This window comes from Mustela erminea, chromosome 20, assembly GCF_009829155.1.
Source record: "Mustela erminea isolate mMusErm1 chromosome 20, mMusErm1.Pri, whole genome shotgun sequence".
NCBI lineage: Eukaryota > Metazoa > Chordata > Mammalia > Carnivora > Mustelidae > Mustela > Mustela erminea.
In genome coordinates this window covers 20,288,781-20,309,442 of record NC_045633.1, presented here as the reverse complement: position 1 = coordinate 20,309,442, position 20,662 = coordinate 20,288,781, and the positions used below count along the sequence as shown (strand labels likewise).

Genomic DNA, 20,662 nt, shown 5'->3' with positions numbered 1-20,662 from the left:
TGTACCAGGCAAGGCAGGCTCAGCCAGCCAGTGAAGACCACAGACCCCCTTGATATGGCCATGGGGGCCCCCACACCAGCCCCCATCTGCACCAGTGAGGGGCCAGGGGCGAGACAATTTACACCAAGGCCACGGGAGGCCCTGGGTGGGCCTATTAGCAGGGTAGGTGACCAGGCTGTGTCACCTGGGCTCCCAGGTCTCGCCCATCTGCGAAAGTCCCTCCCCCTCTGCTCCAGGGCACCTGCAGTGTGGTCAGAGCTCGGCTGCTGGGCAAGGCAGACTGAACGTGACCACCTCCACCCATGCAGCCTGTCAAGAGCCATGGCCAGCTTTTTTTTTTCCTTTAAACCCCATTTTCCCCATCTCTACCCCCTTTAATGCCAGGAAGTTCATTAAGCATGTTTCACAAAGTAAGAAGATAAACGCTTTGTTCCAAGTTCAACTGGGTGAATGACCATTAAGGCAAGCCAAGAAGATGATGTGGTAGGAGTTCAGCTCTGAGTTTACAGCCAGTTCTGCCACCTGGACAGGTGGTAGAAGCACTCGGGACCTCAGTTTCCCATCTATAAAAGGAAAGTCACAAAAGTCCTATGTCCTAGGACTCTGTGAGAGAATATTCTGGAACAGGCACTAATGGGCCCAGGTCCCAGATCAAGAAGTAGGCGGGCAGCCGCCTCAGCACCAGCCTGGACACAACAGAAGTGAGCCTGCAGACTCACGGCCACATAGGGAAGGAGGGTGGTCGGCACCGCCAGGCATGCTCGAGCCCTGGAAGCAGGCCTAGAAAGTAAAACTGTGCTTCAACTGAGTGGCCCCTTCTCTGGAAAACACACAGGGCAGAGTGTACGAGGCCAGAGGGACCGACTTTGTTTATTAAAGGAACCAAGAACAAATCACACATCCTGGAACCTGGGTTACACTGAAAGATGGAAAATACCTACAGTGATTGGGTAACAAACAGAATGGAGCACAAGACAAGGCCCAAGGCAACCCCACCATGGGAAACTGCCACACTCCCTGCATGGAATGTTCCAGAACCAAGGGGTTTTAGCATCTGCCCCAACTCCAGTGACGAAATAGAACAAGGACCCTCTATGGGAGCGTCAGCTTCCTGTCTGCCTCAGAAAGACCCAGTGGGTCAGCCAAGGCTGCCTCTGTCCTGGCCACTTGGGGCTGGAACAAAGACAACCATGGACTCCTGCCGTGGGGACAGACGGGAAGACAGGTAAAATCCACAGGCTTCCTCACAGGCTGCGGAGGCTGGAAGATGGGGTATCAGGGAAGTGTTCCCACACCAGGCATTCATCCTTTAGAACAGCTGTGGATCTGTGAAGGTGACCCCCAACTCCCCCCACGGTCCCGCTGATAACACAGGGACACGGAAAAGCCTCCACGGCCTACACACTGAGTGTGGCAAGGCTGGAGGGCAAGGTGAGAGGCCAGGAAAGGCTAGGGTGTGTTAACACTGCAAGAAACAGGAGCTGTTGAGGCTTCCCCAAAATGGTCCGACAAAGTGTCCCCAGCTTCACGTCCACCCACAACCTCAGAATGTGCCCTTATTTGGAAACAGGGTCTTTGCAGATGTAATTAAGATGAGGTCATTCTGGACTGGGGGCCCTAATCGAAGGACTGTGCCCTTAGGACACCAGAGCAGAGAGGCAGAGACGGGAGCGAAGGGGCCGGAAGGTGAGAACACTGGGGACGCCGTCAACATCAGAAACCAGAAGAGAGGCGTGGGATGGTGACTCCCATCAGGGCGTCCGGAAAGCAGCAGCCCTGCCTACGCCTCGAATCGGACTTCCGGCCCCCTGAACAGTGAGAATCCATCCCTGGGGTGCTAAGCCACCCAGGCTGTGCGCATCTGGACAGCGGCCCCACGGCCCAGGTCTACCCGCTCCGTGTCCAGCTGTCACTGCCACACTCAGTGCCTGGATTCTTCCCTCAGCCTGGCCACCTGAAACGTCCCACAGCCATCAGCTGGGCCCCCAGCAGAGGCAAATGAGGTGTTTCCGAAATGCCTTCGGTTAGGGTTCTGGTTCCAAGAGAGTAACTCCAGCAGCTTCATGAACTCTGACCGTGAAATTCTGACCGGGCCCCCCGAGGCGGGTAGCTCAGTGAGTGGCGGCCAGGCTTCTACCCGAGGGCCTCCTGGAGCCGTGTTGCGGGGCTCTGTGGGCCCGGTGGGTGCTGCTCTTCGCTGTGGGTCCGCTGGTGTTTGTGGAGGTCCGTGCCCCGGCGGAAGCCCCTGCCACAGGCTGGGCACACGAAGGGCTTCTCGCCCGCGTGTGTCCTCCGGTGCGCGCTGAAGTGGGAGCTGTTGCTGAAGCGCTTCCCGCACTCGGCACAGGCGTAAGGCCGCTCCCCGGTGTGCGTCCTGCGGTGGATGACCAGGCTGGAGCTCTGGCTGAAGCGCTTCCCGCACTCAGCGCACGCGTACGGCTTCTCGCCCGTGTGGACCCTCTGGTGCGTGCTGAAGTTGGAGCGGTCACTGAAGCCCTTCCCGCACACCTGACACTTGTAGGGCCGCTCCCCGGTGTGCGTGCGCTGGTGCTTGGTCAAGTGGGACGTTTTGCTAAAGCCTTTGCCACACTCAGGGCACATGTATGGCTTTTCGACTCGTCGGGGTCCTGCTCTTTCCAGCGGCTGCTCAGGTCTGGTCATGACCCCGGCCGGCTCTCGGTCCCGCTCCCTTCTCATCGACACGTCCTCCCTGGCGTCCTCTCCATCAAGTTGCAGCCCAAGCCCTGGGACAGAGAAAGCACAATCCCTGAGGCCCTCACGGGGAGAGGATATGTGTCTAATAAGAGGGCAGAGGCTGGGCAGCGGTCCCATCTGAGGAACATGAGAGCGAGGCTCAGAGCACTTAGCAGGGGAGTGTCAGACCCCAAATGGAGATAATGAACCATGGCCAGCAGCCCATGAAACCCTCAGAACGCCAGTGAGGTGGGTGCTGTTACTGCCCCCATGATAAGATGGGGAAACCGAGGCACGGGGATGTTGAGGAACTCACCCAAAGTCACTCGACTAGTAAGTTACAGGGTGGGCTCTAGAGTCTAGGCCCATAACCTTTAGGCCAAAGTTTCTCATCCCGGGGCAGTGTCGGCCCTCAGAGGGCACTGGGCAGTGTCTGAAGGCATTTTTGGTTGTCACACTTGCTGCTAGTGGGTGGAAGCCAGGGATGCAGGTGAATATCCTATAGCTCACAAGACGGCATCATAACAGAATTCTACAGCCTCAATGTCAACAGTGTTTTGGTGTTTAATCAAACAAACCACAGCCATAAATAACCTCTCACAATGTTATCTGTAGATCTGCATAACAGTTATAATCAGGTGACTATAAAAAAAAGCAGATCACCCTCCATACTGTAGGTGGGCCTCAACTCATCAGTAGAAGGTCTTAAGAGCAGAACCTGAGGCTTAGCAGAGAGGGGCAGAGGGAGAGAGAGAATCCTAAGCAAACTTCCTGCCCAGCATGGAGCCCCTTGCAGGCCTTGAGATTATGACCTGAGCAGACATCAAGGTGGACACTAAACCGACTAAGCCAGCCAGGTACCTCCCCCAGAGAAGAAATTCTACCTCAAGACTGCAATACAGAAATCCCACCCAGGTTTCTAGTCAGTTGGCTGCCCTGCAGATATCAGACTTGGAACATCAATTCTCACTCAAATTTCCAGTCTGCAGGCCTGTCCTATGATTTTATGCTTGCCAGAAGTCACCATCCTGTGAGCCAATTCCTTAAAACAAATGTCTTAACTTATACACATACACACACACAACTGGTTCTGTTTCTCTGAAGAAACCCAACTGATACCAAGAGGCAGCTCAGTTCCTTGAGCTGAACGTGTTGCAGGGAGTGAACGGGTATCTGGAATGTCAAGAGAGCGGAGCACGGAGAGCAGCGGTGCTGTGTGGGGAGCTGGGGGTGGAGGTGGTCAGGAGAGGCTGTGGATGGTCAAGGCCTTGCCAGGAGCAGCTCGACCCACAGGGCTGTGGGCAGCACAGAGGCAGATGTGAAACCGGACCAACCACATGGGTGAAGGCACAAAAGAACAAGGAACCCAGGACCGCTGTGGGCACCTGCCTCGGGTGAGGTGAGCAGCCATAGTCTCCCCACTGCGGCCGGGCCCCTGACGGGTCACTAGCAACCCTGGCTTGGCAGGCTGCACCCAGCTGCTTGCTGAGCAGACTCTCCAGGGAGTGGCCCTGGCCCACGGAACCCACCCGGGCACAGCCAGCCTGGGGAAGAAGCCCCCCTTCCTGAGACCGGCCCACATCAGACACGCCGACGATGAGCAGTGGCCGGGGCCTCTCCGCACGTTACCCCTGTGTTCCGGCAGTGCGTCCCAGCTACAGTCCCGCTGAGCTGGGTCCGGGCTCTCCCACTCCTCCTGGGACAGGTACGCTGCCGTGTCCTCCAAGGTCACTGGCACCTGCTGGAATGCAAACCACCCAGTCCCACACTGCGGCTCCGTAATGTGGGTCAGCCTGGTGGGCTCACCAACCCCCTCCGCCTGTATCACAATGGCAGGTCCTGCTTGTCTCCCCCAACTTCCTCTCTCCAATACCTTCCCTCTCCATAGGCTGTTGTCCACCCCTCCTCCTCAGGCTCTGCTCACAGAACGGCTGAATCCTGCTCCCTGGGAGGACACCATCACCGCCGCACTCTGTCCCTCTGCTGCGGGGCCAGAGACAGTGCAGACAGATTCACCGTCTGGAGCAGCTGGTTCCCCTGTGCATTCAGTCACTGGGGCCCAGTTCTCCAGGGGCATGAGTTAGGCATGCCCTGCCTCAGCTCAACCAGCCCTAGGACCCGAGTGGGGTGTCTTGGGAACTTCGGGAAGCCTCTAGGCTAGTCGTTCCAAATCTAGCACCAAACTGACTCAAGGAGCAGATGAAAACCCAAGCAAACAAGGTCTAGAAGAGGCAAATCTGTACAGACAGAAAGCAGGTTGCCAGGGGCTGGGGAAGGGGAAATGGGGGGCTGCTGCTAATGGTATGGGGTGTGCTGGGGAGGAAAGTGTTTCTCCACTGGGAGAAACTGGGACGATGGCTGCATAACTATAAATACGCTAAATGCCATGCACTCCGAACAGCTGAGCTGGGTGTGTGTGAATTACACCTCGATAAGGCTGTATTTTTTAAAAAAGATTTATTTATTTTAGAAAGAGCAAGAGTAGCACGAGCAGGTGGAGGAGGAGAGGTAGAGAGAGTCTCCAGCAGACCCCCCACTGAGGGCAGAGCCTGCATGGGGTTTGAGCTCCCAACCCTGAGATCATGACCTGAGCCCAAATCAAGAGTCAGGTGCTTAACCAACTGAGCCTCCCAGACGCCCCTCAATAAAGCTGTTATTTAAACGAACAAGCAAAGGAGAGTTCAATTCCAGGCCAGGGCTGGGGGAGGAATCCATATTTTTGCCCAAAGTCCCAAGAGTCTAGCTCCTGGCTGGGTTGGAAACGACTGCCCCAGCTCACCATTAAGCCCCAGAATCCTCTGGGGCACAACTAATACTCGACGGGATCCGAGAAACGACCTCGGGAGGAGAAAGTCAAGGTAAAGGGGCCATTCCACAAGGGAATGCCTCTGCGAGTCGGACCTGACAGGAGAGAAGTGCCCCTGTGACAAGGGCAGGGTACACACAGGAAAGATGCAAACTGGGAACGTGCACTCACCTGGGACCATGACGGAACGAAGGACGTGGCCGAAGTTGCTGTCTCCTGATGCTGGGAGGCCGCTGGGCCTGAGGAAAGAGCAGAGTTGCCAGAGAAGGCCACACAGCCCACCAGTGCACACAGTAGCGAAGGCCCAGACAGATGCAACTACTCCCCACCTTTACAACTTGTCCTTCCCACATGCACAGCCTCCTAAGATACCCTCTTCCCTCTGCCTCCTTCCCCTGCAGGCCTTCTGTTATCTAGAGGGATGGCTACTCACCCCTCTTTGGCAAGAGCTGGGGGCCCCTCTTTGGTCTGCGGCTCCGCTGGGATGGGGGCTGCTGGCTGGAGCATCCAGACCCTTCCTCCGGAGACAGCTCCTCTGGCCTGGCCTCCACTTGGTGTTTCAAGGACTGTTCTCCTGCCCCATGGGGCGCTACATCATCAGGGAGCACCTCCAGGCCCTGCATGCAGACAGAGATCTGTCCACCAGCTCCCAGAAGGTTGGGAGAAAACCCATGAGGTCCCCAACCACTGTCTCAGGCACCCCTGGCCATCCTCCTGTTCCCAGGCTCTGCCCAACTGTGCCTCACCCCCCCACCCCCACCCAGGGCTTCCTCTCCCTGTCTACCCCCACAGCCCACCACATGCCACACAGTCCTCCCTCCAGACATGCTGGAAGAAGGAATGTAGCTGCAAAGAGGTCACGCTCCAAAGTGAGACCTGCTCTGTCCCTGGATGAGTCTCCCCAGTCTCTCCCCATCATATTCTTATCCTTCCTTCCTGGGCCAGGAGGATCCCCAATCAGGTCTCATTTCTGAAGTTCGCACTATTTCATGTGCTGCATTTTTAAAATTCACCTGCCGGTGCTCTGAAACCATCTATTTTCCAACTCCAGAGAAGGTGAAGAGGATGAACTTGGGTCTTGGACTTTACTGAGCTCTGCAACAGTACTTGGGACAAGAGACATCTCTGAGGAACAGTGAAACCACTGCCAGGGACCCCTGTGTCAGGCTCAACATTGCACACTTCTAAGAGGAGACAGTCCCCAAAGGTTATGGGGTACACGGAGCCAGAGGGAAGCCGTGCTAAGAACCCCAACGCCAAGGCTAGAGGGGCTGGGAAGGGATCCTGAATTCCCACTGGCCACAACAGCAGGATCTGCCTACTGCAATCAACTCACACTATGGTCAAGTTTGGGGAGGGATGTGTCTATGCTGCTGGGCAAATAGAAAAGCAGTGTATGGCCAATGGTACCACCACAAGAAGCAAGGTCACCTGTCCATATATGCCAAATATTTAGTCTAGAAAAACTAATCTAATCAAAGCAAGACAAATCTGTAAGACTTCCCACTCCTCAGATTTTCTTAGAAGCTGGGAGTGTGCCCTAGAGTGATGCTGTCCACAGAACTTTGCATGACGACAAAGTGTCCTACATCTTCGTTGTCTAGTATCCAGTACAGGGGCCACTGGCCACGTGTGACAACTGAGCCCTTGAAATGTGCCTAGTGTGTCCTAGGAACTACAATGACATATTTAGTTGTAACTTAAAAAAAAAAAGCCACATGTGGCCAGTAGCCACTGCCTGGGATGGCACAGCTCCAGAGAGCCTGGGGACATGGGGGGCTCTAACCAGGGCATCCACCAGCCCCTGCTTTTTCTTCCTCCTCATTTTGGGATCTCTTCAACCCCCAGCACCTTGCCTGGGAAAGTCTATACCCTCCCTCCCGTCAAAAGCTGTGTCTGACCTCCCACCGGGATGATGCTGACGAACCAAACCACACAGCTAGTGGGCTACCTGTGCTGAGTCGATGGATTTACACCCATCAGCCAAGGCTGAGAAACAGTCCGCAGTTGCCTTCTTCAATTCACAGGTGCAGGCAGTCCCAGTCCCCCGCCCTCCCAGGGACCCAGGCAGGCCGTGGCTCTGAGCTCTGAAATTTGGAAATTTCCAAGGAATTTCCAAAGAGGGCAGGGCCCTGAGGTCTTGGGGCCCCGTTTCCTCACCTCAGGGCCAAATTGCCCCCCACCTCACCCGCTGCCTCTGTTTCCTGGGCTCCCGCTGCAGCCCTTCCACGAGGACCACGGCCTCCTCACCACTCTCCGGCTGCTGCTCCCGCACCCGGGCCTGGATCTCCCCTGGCAGCACCATCAGGAACTGCTCCAGCACCAGCAGCTCCAGGATCTGCTCCTTGGTGCGCAGCTCTGGCCGCAGCCAGCGGCAGCAGAGCTCCCAGAGGCGGCTCAGGGCCTCCCGCGGCCCCGCCACCTCCTGGTAACAAAAGAGCCGGAAGAGCTGGCGGAAGGTCTCAGGGCTGGGGTCTTCTGGCTCCAGGGAGGGCTCCTCTTCCCAGCAGAAATCCTCCTCCACCTTCACGATCAAGATCTCATCTTGGTCCAGGGGCGGTGGAGGCTGGAGACCAGGTGTGGTGGCCATTGTCTGGGGCGGGTTTTGCTTTCTAGTGCCTCAGGGCTCAAATTTGTGCTTCCCGGTACCTCAGGCCAGACACTGGAAAAGAGGTTTGCAGGGCTCTGTACGGAAACAGTAAAATCATCTTGGTGCGGTGTTAGGGCTAGGTAAGCATCTACCCACAAGCCCCAGAGAGCCAACTCACGCTCACTGGCAAAAGAAAACGGCTTTAATTTGTAGGTTAAAGGGTTCTTGCGGCTACCCCCTGCTAATTCCCAGGCAGGTTACTCAAACCCTCCGAGCCTCGGTTCCGCATTCAAAAAGCGGAGAAAATGGTATCCCTACACAGAGGCTGCTGAGAAGACTAAAGGATTTTTGGAAAGGGTTTCGCGCATTGCCTGGAATAGGATCAGAGTTAGAGAAACGCGGTGTTTGTTACCACGGCTGGCCCCCTTGGGCTGGGGTCCCTTTGGAAACATGGTGAGAACCAGGGCGCCCTCTGACTACGAGGACGCGGATTCTGTCACGACCTGACCCCCGATTTCGGGCCCTGCAAGCCCCGTAGGCCCGCCGGGTACCCTCGACTGGATGGTCACCTCGGCCTCTCCAAATCCAGGGTCCTGGGAGTGCTGGGAGTCCCCGGCCGGGCTGCTTTCCCCGGCTTCGTCCTCAGGTGGAGGGTGAGCGGCAGCCCAGGCCGAGCACAAACCCGGGCTCTGACGTGGGTCCGGGATGGAAGCTCGAGCGGGGACCCCGCGCCCCGCACCCGCACTCACCGGCAGCGAGGCAGGCCCGGCCGAGAGGGGACCGCGGGAGCAGGAGGCGCAGCAGACAAGCCGCCCACAGACTAGACAAACAAACCCGCACAACGAACACCCCAAACGGGTCCTCGTGAGCCGCAAATTCAGCACGCTGGGGGCGGGCCCACCGGCGCATTGTGGGTAATGTAGTCCCCGCGCTACTGGCCGAGCCGGCTGTCGAGTGCGGGACTGAGTCTGGATAGGCGGGTCCACGGCGGGCATTGTGGGCAGCGTAGTCCTTGAACTGTGGCCGACCACCAGTAAGACGGTGAGAATGAGACCGCGTGGGCGGGTCCATGGGAGGCATTATGGGTAAAGTAGTCCTTGCACCTTCAGTGACCGGGCAAGGTTTTCGAGGCGCCGCAGGTTCTGGGCAATTCTCCCTGCATCCTTTCCAATCCGCCCTCCCCTGGCCTGAGAAAAATACACTGCGGGCGGGGACTTGTGAATTTACATTTCTACTTACATGGTACTTTGTACGTACCAGGCTCTGTTTTAAGTACTTTCCAATTATTAACAATTCATCTTTCCAACAACCATGGCCAGGGAGGGGGGGGCGGGGTTGGTGCCTGGATGGCTGGGTCCAACAGCTGCCTTTGGCTGGGATCATGATCTCAGGGTCCTGGGATCCCCGCATTGGTTCCCGGCTCAGTGGGGAGCTTGCTTCTTCCCCTCCCCCTACTTGTGCTCTCTCACTCTCTGTCAAATAAATAAAATTTAAAAACCAAACAACAGTGGGAGGTAGGTACTGTTAGCAATATTTTATAGATGAGGAAAGGAGACACACAGAGGTTCAACAACCTGCCTAAGGTCCATACATACTCAGTAAGTGGAGAGCTGGAATGAGGTTAGAACCCTGGCATCTGTTCTAGTCCACCTCTTCATTTTTTTTTTTAAGATTTTATTTATTTATTTGACAGAAATCACAAGTAGATGGAGAGGCAGGCAGAGAGAGAGAGAGGGAAGCAGGCTCCCTGCTGAGCAGAGAGCCCCATGCGGGACTCGATCCCAGGACCCTGAGATCATGACCCAAGCCGAAGGCAGCGGCTTAACCCACTGAGCCACCCAGGCACCCCCACCTCTTCATTTTAGAGACTAGTTAATGACGACCCAGAAAGTTACCTGTTTGGGGCATGTTGGCTACCAATTGCTTATTTATTTGTTAATTTAATCAATAAATATTTATTGAGCTCTGCTTTGTACCAAGCAGGCACCATGAACAGAAGGTCCTTGGTGTTGCTATGCAGCCTGGGAGAGACTAAGCCCCTGGAATTTAAGCAGGTAAAGGTCATGGAGAGGATTAGCTGCTTAGCACATCATAAGTGCTCCATAAACATCGTCACTAACATAAGGACCAGGAGATTCCCAAGTCCTTCAGCTGTGGCATCCCCAGACCTAGCACCTTACCCCATCTTCCCACTAGCATTTCTTCCCATCCTACTCGCCATTCTCTCTCATGTTTCATTTTTCCTACTACATCCAATATCCAGTTTTTATTGTGGGCACACGGAGCAGAACAAGACCCTGGGCTGCCCGTGACTAATTTCACTGCCCCTCCCTAAGTGGGAGGCATCTTTAAGGGCAGATTTCAGGACTTTCCCAGGCCTCCACAGCCTTGTGCTGGGGCCTGAAGAAAGGCAGAACCATATATGCCTCAGTTTCTCCTTCAGCATGGGGTTGCTGGCCAGGAAGGCAAGAATGTTAGAATGAACGAACACCAAAGTGTACACTTACTCAAGGAAGTGGTCCTTAGGTCCAACACAAGAGGCCTGAGCTCAGTTTGCTTTGGGAGGAGAATGTGCAAGGGGGACCTTCGAACAAGTCAGAGGAAGGATGCAGCAGGGCAGGAAGAAGATAGAACAAATAAAGCAGGAGAGGGAAAAGGAGGAACAAAAGAGGCAGGTGGAGAATGTGAGGGAAAACCAGCAGGTTCTGTAGGACTGCAAGACCCTGATCTGATTGCAGAGTGTGCTGGGCTGTGTGTAAGGGAGCGGAGAGCTCTGGGGATGCCAGCATTTTCAAAGCTATGCCATGCCTTCCCCTTTCTAACTGCCTCCTGGTTAGCTGTGGGGACCAGGCATCTTCTCCTCAGTGCCATATATCCAGAAGTTAGCAAGTCAATGTAGTGACCAAGGCCTGGCTGACATAGCCTTGGCCCTCTCCTGTCTGGGCAATTTTCAGTGACTACAACCAATAGAGGTTTAAAGGACAAGTTTCTGCTTTGCTCCAGATCTTGTGTGGGTTTGTTTAGGATTTCAGTCTTTTTTTTCTTTTTTTAAAGATTTTATTTATTTATTTGACAGAGAGAGATCACAAGTAGGCAGAGAGGCAGGCAGAGAGAGAGAGAGAGGAGGAAGCAGGCTCCCTGCTGAGCAGAGAGCCCGATGTGGGACTCGATCCCAGGATCCTGAGATCATGACCTGAGCCCAAGGCAATGGCCTACCCCACTGAGCCACCCAGGCGCCCCAGGATTTGTCTTTTTTTTTTTTTCTTCTTAAGATTTTATTTATTTGAGGGGCACCTGGGTGGCTCAGTGGGTTAAACCGCTGCCTTCGGCTCAGGTCATGATCTCAGGGTCCTGGGATCGAGCCCTGCATCGGGCTCTCTGCTCAGTGGGCAGCCTGCTTCCCCCTCTCTCTGCCTGCCTCTCTGCCTACTTGTGATCTCTGTCAAATAACTAAATAAAATTTTTAAAAAATAAAAGATTTTATTTATTTGACAGAGAGAGGGAGGGAAGGAGGGCATGACCAGGGTGAGGGGCAGAGGGAGAACCAGACTCCCCACTAAGCAGAGAGCTTGACATAAGGCTGGATCCCAGGACCCTGGTATCATGACCAGATCCGAAGGCAGGCATTAACCAACTGAGTCGCCCAGGTGCACCTCGGATGCCCAGTTGCCCCTCGGATGCCCAGGTGCCCCTCGGATTTCGGTCTTAATTCTATTTTGGGGGACACACAAACATGCAGTCCCTAACAAATATAAGTCAGGATGAATTTGGGCATTCACAGAAAACACTCCTAACCTGTGCTTCAAATCCTGGTCCCACTACTTATTAACTAGGTACGCCTTACCTTCCTCACCTGTGAAATGGGGACTGCCATAGCTCTGGCTTCAGAGAGCTGAGGGACAGGATTAGATGAGACTGATTGTACAGCACCTGTGACAATGTCCAGTGCATAACCAATGCTCCTTAAGCATCGGCTCTAGCGTCATGACTTGCAGCCCCAAGGAGTTGAAGTCTGCGGGTCCTGGACGTGGCACTGTGGAGTTCCCGTAAGAGGTCACTGGGTCCACTAAGGCCCCAAGCACTGTTCACAGTCTGAATGAAAAGTATTTATAGTGGGGCGCCTGGGTGGCTCAGTGGGTTAAGCCTCTGCTTTCGGCTCAGGTCATGATCCCAGGGTCCTGGGATCGAGCCCCGCATCGGACTCTATGCTCAGCGGGGAGTCTGCTTCCCCCTCCCCCTCTTCCTACTGCTCTGCCTATCAGTCATTTGGGGCTGATTTTACTTATTTATTTGATAGAGAAATCACATTGTGATTTCTCTATCAAATAAATAAGTAAAATATTTTTTAAAAAAAAGAAAGAAAAGTATTTATAGTTAAGCACACAGATTACTATTTATTCTTGTAGCTGTAGCTTGTTTTCAGTGTTTATCGGGTCTACAAAACAGTTCAAGTTAAAATGGGAGCCTCATACTCACAGAAGTTTGCAGCACGTATGGACCGTTCTCTGAAGACAGAGGGGAATATCTTGTCAGAGTGAAGACATAGTTCTGTCATCACATCTGGGACATCGGCTTAGCTCACACTTGCTCTTATTAACTATAAGGAAAACAGGGTATACAGTCAAGCCCTCCAAAAGTTCTCATCTTTGGTAGCAATTTCTCAATGTCCAAATGACCGAGAACTAAAAACTCAATATACAAATCAAACAGTTTAATTTGACTAAATTATCTAAAAGAGTCATTGGAGAGCTGGCATGCCTCAAAACTAATATAGAATGGGTGTTTTATTACACTTAAAAAAAAAATTTTTTTTTTTTTTTTTTCAGAGAGAATCCTGAAGCAGACCCCCAAGTGTGGAGCCCAACTCAGGGCTTGATCCCAGGACCCCAAGATCATGATCTAAGGCGAAACCAAGAGCCAGCTGCTTAACCAACTGAGCCACCTAGGCACCCATACACTTTTTCTAAGGCTTCCATGAGGCAATAATAAAAGCCAATGTTTTTTAATCTTTTAAAAAAGATTTTATTGGGGCGCTGGGGTGGCTCAGTGGGTTCGGCTCAGGTCATGATTTCAGGGTCCTGAGATCGAGCCCCGGGTCAGGCTCTCTGCGGGGAGCCTGCTTCCCTTCCTCTCTCTCTGCCTGCCTTTCTGCCTACTTGTGATCTCTGTCTGTCAAATGAATAAATAAAATCTTTTAAAAAAATAAATAAATAAATAAACAAAAAGATCTTATTTATTTGTCAGAGAGAGAGAGAGAAAGCACGATTGGGGGGGCGGGCAGCAGGCAGAGGGAGAAGCAGGCTTCCGGCTAATGCAGGACTTGATCCCAGGACCCTGGGATCACGACCTGAGCCAAAGGCAGACACTCAGTCAACGGAGCTATGCAAGGGTCCCAAAGCTAATGTTTTTTAAGCACTTCCTCAGTCCACAGGAATTCTTTACTGTGCTACTTAAATCTTCACCAGGACTCTCTTGCATAGGTATCATTATGACCCAAATTCTAGATGAGTAAACTGAGGCTCAGAGAGGGCATAGCCCTACTAAAGGCCACACAGCTAGGAAAGGGGAAAAGCCAAATCAAACTCAGGCAGGTCCACTCCCGAGTCTGTGGCCCCAATGACTCCCCTAAGATTCTCCTGAACACCAGCCAGGTAATCAGAGGCCTGCCTTGGAATAACTATCCGAATGATTCCTCGCCAGTCTCTGGTCCTGCCTCAAGGTTATCCTTTGAGGGGGCCACTTGGGGCCACAATACCCCCTGGTTTTCAAAACACAGTGGGCAGATCTGCTTGGTTCACAGAGGTGCTCAGTAAATAATTGCTTGATGACTGAATAGATGAGTGGGAGGAATTTGTTTTTCAGACGTTGACGCCTGCAGCTCAGCCTTACACAAACTTCATTCACAAACATGATGATGGTGGTACAGATGGAGATGGACAGTACCTGTGCCCCAGAGGATACTTACTAGGATTCAATGATCTAATACATTCGAACACTCCACTCTAGGGTGAAATCTAGACGGAGTCAGTAAACAGCATTGTTACTATTTTCATTAACACAAAGCAGGAGGGAAAAGAATGCTTGCTGTGAATGCCTGGGAAATCTCTCCTTGGAGACTGCTTGTGTTTTGGTTCCATTATTAAATTGGAGACAGATGAGAGGCTGCATCAGTTAACAGGGAGGCCGAAGATAGCCACCGTTTATGCCCTCAGCCACCCAGCACTTGAAACTTCATGCCTTATCCCTGCAGCCAGCAGGTCAAATGAGAAGCTAACGTGTTAAGAACAGCCTTGCAAAGCGTGACCATTCCTCTGAGGGAGAGCTACCTCCAGGATAAGGAGGCTGGAGTGTGGAGGAAGAAGGGGGCTTCAAGGACCACCAGGCATGCTTGGAAATCCTTACTCATCTGGATGACATCCGCTGAACTCTCCGGTTTGTGGGCAGCCCAGGCATCACTCAGAATGGGGGTGAAGATTCACACGCTCCTCCTGGGAAACACCGGGTCTTCGTCTGCTCTGGCTGCCATGGCAGCATATACCACGGAGGCCGGGAGTCTTAGACCACACACATTGATTTCTTACAGTTCTGAAGGCTAGAAGTCCAAGATCACGGTGTCGGTGGATTCAGTCCCTCATGAGAGCTCTCTTCCAGCGTGCGGACTGTTACCTTCTCACTGTATCCTCCCCCGACAGAGAATGATCCCCCTTACTAAGGTCACAGTCCTATCAGGTTAGGGCCCCACCTGTTATCATCTCATTTTACCTAATGACCGCTTACAAATCCTCTCTCCAAATATAGTTACATTGAGGGTTAGGGCTTCAACATACGACATAATTCAGTCCAGATAATACAACCAGACCCCCCCAAACTGCCAGTCCTTGGAATGACTGATGATTCTCCTCGGTCTTCAGACCACCACCCACTCCAGACCAGGGGCAGGAAAGGAAGCAAGACAGGCCGTTCAACACAGACAGCCGGCACACCCAACATTCCGGGATATTCATGCTATGCACAAAGACACTTGCTCTCCCCCGTTTTTCTTAAAACACGTGTCCATCTTGGTCTTTGGCACTGCCAGGTAGGAGAGTGACATGAATGTGGAGAGTCTATCCCCACTACAAGAGACACAGCAGTGCTAGGACAATGGCAGCTCCTGCTGGAAGCCAGTGTCAGGCATGTGGGAAGTAGCCGGGGGGACACAGCCCCCGTGCTGCCCGTCCGTCTAACTGAAGTCTGATATCTAGATGTTCAGGGGAAATCTCCTAATTTTGAATGTAGACTCAAACTGGTTTTAAGACCTGTGTGAGATAAACAAAACACATCAACAGGTTTCTGGGCTGTTTCTGGCACACACAAACAAAGGGAATGACACAGGCAGTGACAGTGTTATAAAGAAACATGTAGGGCGCCTGGGTGGCTCAGTTGGTTGGGCAACTGCCTTGAGCTCAGCTCATGATCCCGGAGTCCTGGAATCGAGTCCTGAATCGGACTCCCAGACTCCATGGGGAGTCTGCTTCCCCACTCTCATGCTCTCTCTTACTCGGTCTCTCTCTCTCAAATAAATAAAAAAAGCTTTAAAAAAAAAAAAAAAAGGAGACATGAAGCAGGAGTGGAGAGAGGGACGCTGTTGTTTAAGTGGAGAATATTTATACAGAAAAACCATTAGTTCATGGGCTCCTGGGTGGCTCTGGATTTTGGATCAAGCCCCACATCAGGCTCCGTGCTCAGCGGGGTCCACTTTAGATTCTGTCCCTCTATCCCTCCCCCGCTCTTGCTCTCTAAAAATCAATCAATCTTGGGGAGAAAAAAAAAAAAAGAAAAGGCCAGTAGTTCACCTGGTGGTTCATCCCCCTCACTAACAGAAGCCAGAATGTCCTTAGCTTCAATACTTTCTTCAATGGTTTTCTCCAAAAGGGCAGGAGGCCAAAGCGAAGGGAAGAGAAAGAGAGGTAAAATGCCCAGCTTCCCTCAAAAATCTTTTCAGCCATACTCAGGGCTGAAGGCAACCATGCAGAGAGCCAGCCTGTGAGAGAGAGAGAGATGGCAACACACACACACACACACACACACACACACAGTGAGAGAAATACACTTCTTTCTCAACCACTGTTCAGGGAAGTTATTCATGCCACTTGGCAAACAATGGTACGGAAGGCTTTATCCAGGACCAGAGAAAGGTGCAGGAATCACTGCAAAGGGTGTGTAGTGAGGGAGGCAGCATTTTATAGCCAAGGTGGGGGGAGGATGAAAATAAGAGGAAACATCAGGGAGACTGTGGCTAAACCAACCTACTAGAATTCTTGCTGAAGGCAGGCCAACATGATCAGACATCACCTGGGGGATGCTGGAGGGTGAGGAACCCAATCAGATATCAAGGGTGGGGGTCCTGGCTGAACTGACTCAACTGGATTCTTGCTAAAACTGGATAATGCAGAAATGAACACAGAAGTCCCAAAGTCAAGGCCCTGCTGAGAAGAGTTGTGAGGAGCCTAAGTAGAGTTTGGTTAAGGAATCTTGTCCACCACCTCCAGGGTAAAAAAAACGCTCTCACAGACAGAAAGGCGCTCTTCAGAAGCAGGAAGTGCCCTTTGGGGTTCTCAGTTCTAAAAGCAAAAGTTGTTCAAGGTAAGACAGCAAGAGGTGCCAAGTGCTGTCCGCCCACGGTCTACCTAGGAGATGGAGCCCTTCCAGGTCAATGCATAGCCCCAATCTTGTACTGTCTCCTTCCTTCCTTCCCCATCCCCCTCCTCTTTTTTCTTCTTCTTCTTCAGATTGTATCTGAGAGAGAGAGAGTGAGCAAGCAGGAACAGGGTGGGGAGCAGAGGAACAAGCAGACACCATGCTGAGCAGGAGCACGATGGAGAGCTGTTGCCTAGGGAATCTGGGATCATGACCTGGGCAGAAGGCTGATGCTTAACCCACTGACCCACCCAGGCACCCTGCCTGCTGCTGCTGCCTTTTTTTTTTTTTCTTTCCTTAAGGTTTTATTTATTTATTTGACACAGAGAGATCACAAGTAGGCAGAGAGGCAGGCAGAGTGAGAGGGGGGGAAGCAGGCTCGCCAATGAGCAGAGAGCCCGATGCGGGGCTCGATCCTAGGACCCTGGGATCATGACCTGACCTGAAGGCAGAGGCTTTAACCCACTGAGCCACCCAGGAGCCCTGCCTGCTTCTTTCTGAAATAATAATATTGGCCTCCAATTCCGGAGCACCTGGCTATACACATTTGCTCTCCCTCTGTTCTTATTTTGGTAATAATAGGGGTAGTGTGATCTCTACAAGTAAAACCCCCTGAAGCTCCGAGGAGGTCACACAGCCGGGAAGCGCCAGAAACGGGACTGGAAGCCACGTCTCTGCTTCCAGAACCCCAGCCCGAAGCACCAGGCTACAGCACTCTGGCCCGGAATAATAACCCAGGAATCCTAAAGCCTGACTCGGTAGCTACCCTGGACTCTCGTGCTCTTTGGCTGAACACGCTCTGCCCCGCTTCCCCATCTGGGGCGCGCCCAGAAAGGCCAGGAAGGGTCCTGAGATCCATTTCCGCTTCTGCCTGGTGGCTGCGACGACGGGCCACACACAGTAGGACAGCAGCTAAGAAGACACCATCCATACCTACCCGGGCTGCAGCACTTCTTTCGTGTCTTTCCCCAAGCCTCGCGCGAAGTCCCTAACCGCCGGAAGCGGAAGTCGCCGGAGACGGAGACGGAGACCGGACCGGACTACATTTCCCAGAGTGCCCCGCGCCGCGCTTGGAAATTCCGATACTTGGGCGCTCCTGGGGTGATGTGGGATCCCGCTCTGCCTTGGGGTTCAGCACGGGAGACGGCTCTGCGAGGGCATTGGAGGGTGGTTTCATTCTCAGGGCAGCTACGTCCAGGTTACTGAAGCCTGGCCAGCCCCTCGTGGGCTATGAGCCTCAGTTTCCACATCTGTGAATGGGGACACTAGCCGTTCACGGTTGTATCAAGTTCAAAACCATTCATGCGTATTTTCCAAAGCATATTGAGACCTCCCATCTGCTAGCCGCAGGCGTTATCACAGTGGTTAGTTAGCAGGCGCTTGTTTTCGAGAAACTCAAATTCTACCAAGAGAGTATCTTGGAGATAGATCTACCTTGATCTTCATAACTAGGATGGTGATTTTTAAAAAAGATTTTATTTATTTGTGTGACACAGAGAGAGAGAATACAAGCAGGCAGAGGGAGAAGCAGGCTCCCCACGGAGCAGAGAGCCTGAGATGGGGCTTAATCCCAGGACCCTGGGATCATGACCTGAGTCGAAGGCAGAGGGAACCATCCAGGTGCCCTAGCACAGTGACATTTCATAGGTCTTCTTAATTCCATATTGATTTACCAACCTTCCTTGGGTATCTTTAAATCTTACATTCCTTTCTAGAAGAATAGAAAGGCCTCCCATGTCACAGAAGAGCAGTTAGACCTCTTGCACAACCCTCCAGCGCTGAGAGCTGTAAAGAGGCACCACGAAGTCCACTTGGAATCAGGACCTGTTATAGACCACTGCACCCCCTCACTGATTAAAGATCCCCCCCCCTTTAAAACTCTCCTGGCTAGGCAGAAACCAGGGAGCTGGCTTTTGGACAGGAGTCCCACTTCTCCGCAGGTGGCTGGCTTCTTGAATAAAACTCATATTCCTTTCTAAACAATATTCATCTTTTGAGTATTGGCCTTTGGAAGGACAGGCAGCTGAAGTTGCGATTTGGTAACAAGAGGCATAAAGTGACGAAATCATCACACAAGTATTCCCTGAACACATCTAGCATATTCCTGCCCCAGGGCCTTTGCACTAGCAGTGGCTTCTTTTCCCTCTGTGTGGAATACCAGGACCCTAGTTATCTCTGTGGCGTATTGCTTTACTCCTTCACATCATTACTCAAGGTTCCTTCCCAGTGAGGTCTTCCTGACTCCTTCCTCCAATTATAAACCCTAGATTGTCCGATACCTCTTAAATGCCTTACTTGCTACTGGGGCACCCATCGCTATCCATTATGCCCACAGTTTACTTATTAGGATCTTGTCCCACCTAGGTGCAAGCTCCTGAGGGCAGTGACTTGGTTTTGTTCCCTGCTGAACCCTGAGCCTCTGTAGTAGCACATAGCGGACCCTAAAGTTCTATGGGAAGAATTAACACATGGATGGTTGTAGCTCTGCCTCAATTTTTTTCTTCAGGCTTGAGATATAGTTGACAAATAACATTGTGTTAAGTTTAAGGTATACACTGTAATGATTTGATACACATATATATTGTGAAAGGATCACCACAGTAAGGTTAGCACATCTTGTCACCTCACATAGTTATATCTTCTTTTGAGTGTGGTGAGAACATTTAAGATCTGTTCTCTGGGCCACTTTCAAGTATACAATATATGTTAACTATAATCACTACACTGTATATTAGATCTCAAGAAGTTTTTCTGTCTTATGACTGCAAGTTTGTAGCCTCTGACCTAGTACATCTGCTCATCCCAGCCCCGGGTGACCACTGCTCTACTCCATTTCTATGAATCCAGCTCTTTTAGATTCCCCATAAGACCAAGATCATTCAGTGGCACCTGGGTGGCTCAATCAGTTAAATGTCTGCCTTTGGCTTAGGTCATGATCCTGGGGTCCTGGGATTGAGTCCTGCATTGGGCTCCCTGCTCAGTGGGGAGTCTGCTCCTCCTTTTCTCTCTGCTCCTCTCTCCCTCTGGTGTTCTCTCAAATAAATAAAATCTTTAAAAAACTAGGCAAGATTGTAAAGTGGTAGTCTTTCTTCTTTTTTGTTTTCTTTCTCTTTCCTTCCTTCCTTACTCTCTCTTTATTATTTGCAAGGTGGGGGAGGGACAGAGGGAGGAGGAGAAAATCCTCAAGCAGACTCCCCACTGAGCCTGGAGCCCAATCTGGGCTCGATCCCAGGACCCAGAGATCACGATTTGATGTGAAATTAAGAGGCAGATGCTTAACCAACTGAGCCACCCAGGAACCCAGAGAAACATAAGGTCTAATACAATCTCTAAATACAATTGTGGAGCCTGAGGCCGTGTGCTGGTAGATATCCCCACCATATTGCCTGGGGCTATGTTGACCTCAGGAATGTGCTCAATCCCTTTGTGGCAACACGCTGCCTCTGGGATGCTGGTGTGGACAGTGTGGGTCCCCACAGGCCCCAGGGAGTTCCTTAAGGCTGGTTGGCAGATTTGTGAATTGGTGGGGTAAACAGCTATGAGGCAGGCAATCTAGGGTTTGTTCACTTAACAGCCGGGTCCCGACCAGCGGTCATGTCCAGGATGAAGCTGATATAACTGTCCTTACAGACCTCCCAGCCTGAGAGGGAGACTTACCTGAAAACAAACCATGTGATATATGCAGAGCAGGCAGACAGTAATCAGCCTGGGGAAGTCATGGAGGGCATCGTGGAGGAGGCAATTTCCAGTTCGTGGGATGGTTAGTTTTCAGTGTCGACTTACCTGGACCAAAGGATGGCCAGACAGCTGGCAAGATCTTACTTCTGGGTGCACTTGTGAGGGTGTCTCCAGAAGAGACCGGCTTGTGATTCGGTAGACTGAGTAAGGAGGAC

The 20,662-nt window shown here is 52.2% G+C and overlaps 1 protein-coding gene across 9 annotated transcripts; it reads right to left on the bottom strand.

Moving 5' to 3' along the window:
- Positions 1 to 726: 726 nt before the first annotated feature.
- On the bottom strand, positions 727 to 17,799 carry ZNF500 (zinc finger protein 500). Of its 9 annotated transcripts, none has more exons than XM_032328157.1 (8): positions 17,707 to 17,783; positions 14,493 to 14,682; positions 12,567 to 12,687; positions 7,689 to 8,185; positions 5,934 to 6,117; positions 5,672 to 5,739; positions 4,324 to 4,435; positions 727 to 2,744 (listed from the first exon to the last, which is right to left on the bottom strand). In XM_032328157.1, the coding sequence occupies exons 4-8, from the start codon at positions 8,088 to 8,090 to the stop codon at positions 2,134 to 2,136; spliced, it is 1,377 nt and encodes a 458-aa protein (XP_032184048.1). In that variant the 5' UTR covers positions 8,091 to 8,185; positions 12,567 to 12,687; positions 14,493 to 14,682; positions 17,707 to 17,783; the 3' UTR covers positions 727 to 2,133. The 9 variants fall into 9 exon arrangements, with proteins under 9 accessions (XP_032184048.1, XP_032184050.1, XP_032184049.1 ...); XM_032328159.1 differs by having other exon boundaries at positions 14,493 to 14,644; positions 17,707 to 17,774; XM_032328158.1 differs by having other exon boundaries at positions 14,493 to 14,770; positions 17,707 to 17,740.
- Between the last annotated feature and the right edge of the window lie 2,863 nt (positions 17,800 to 20,662).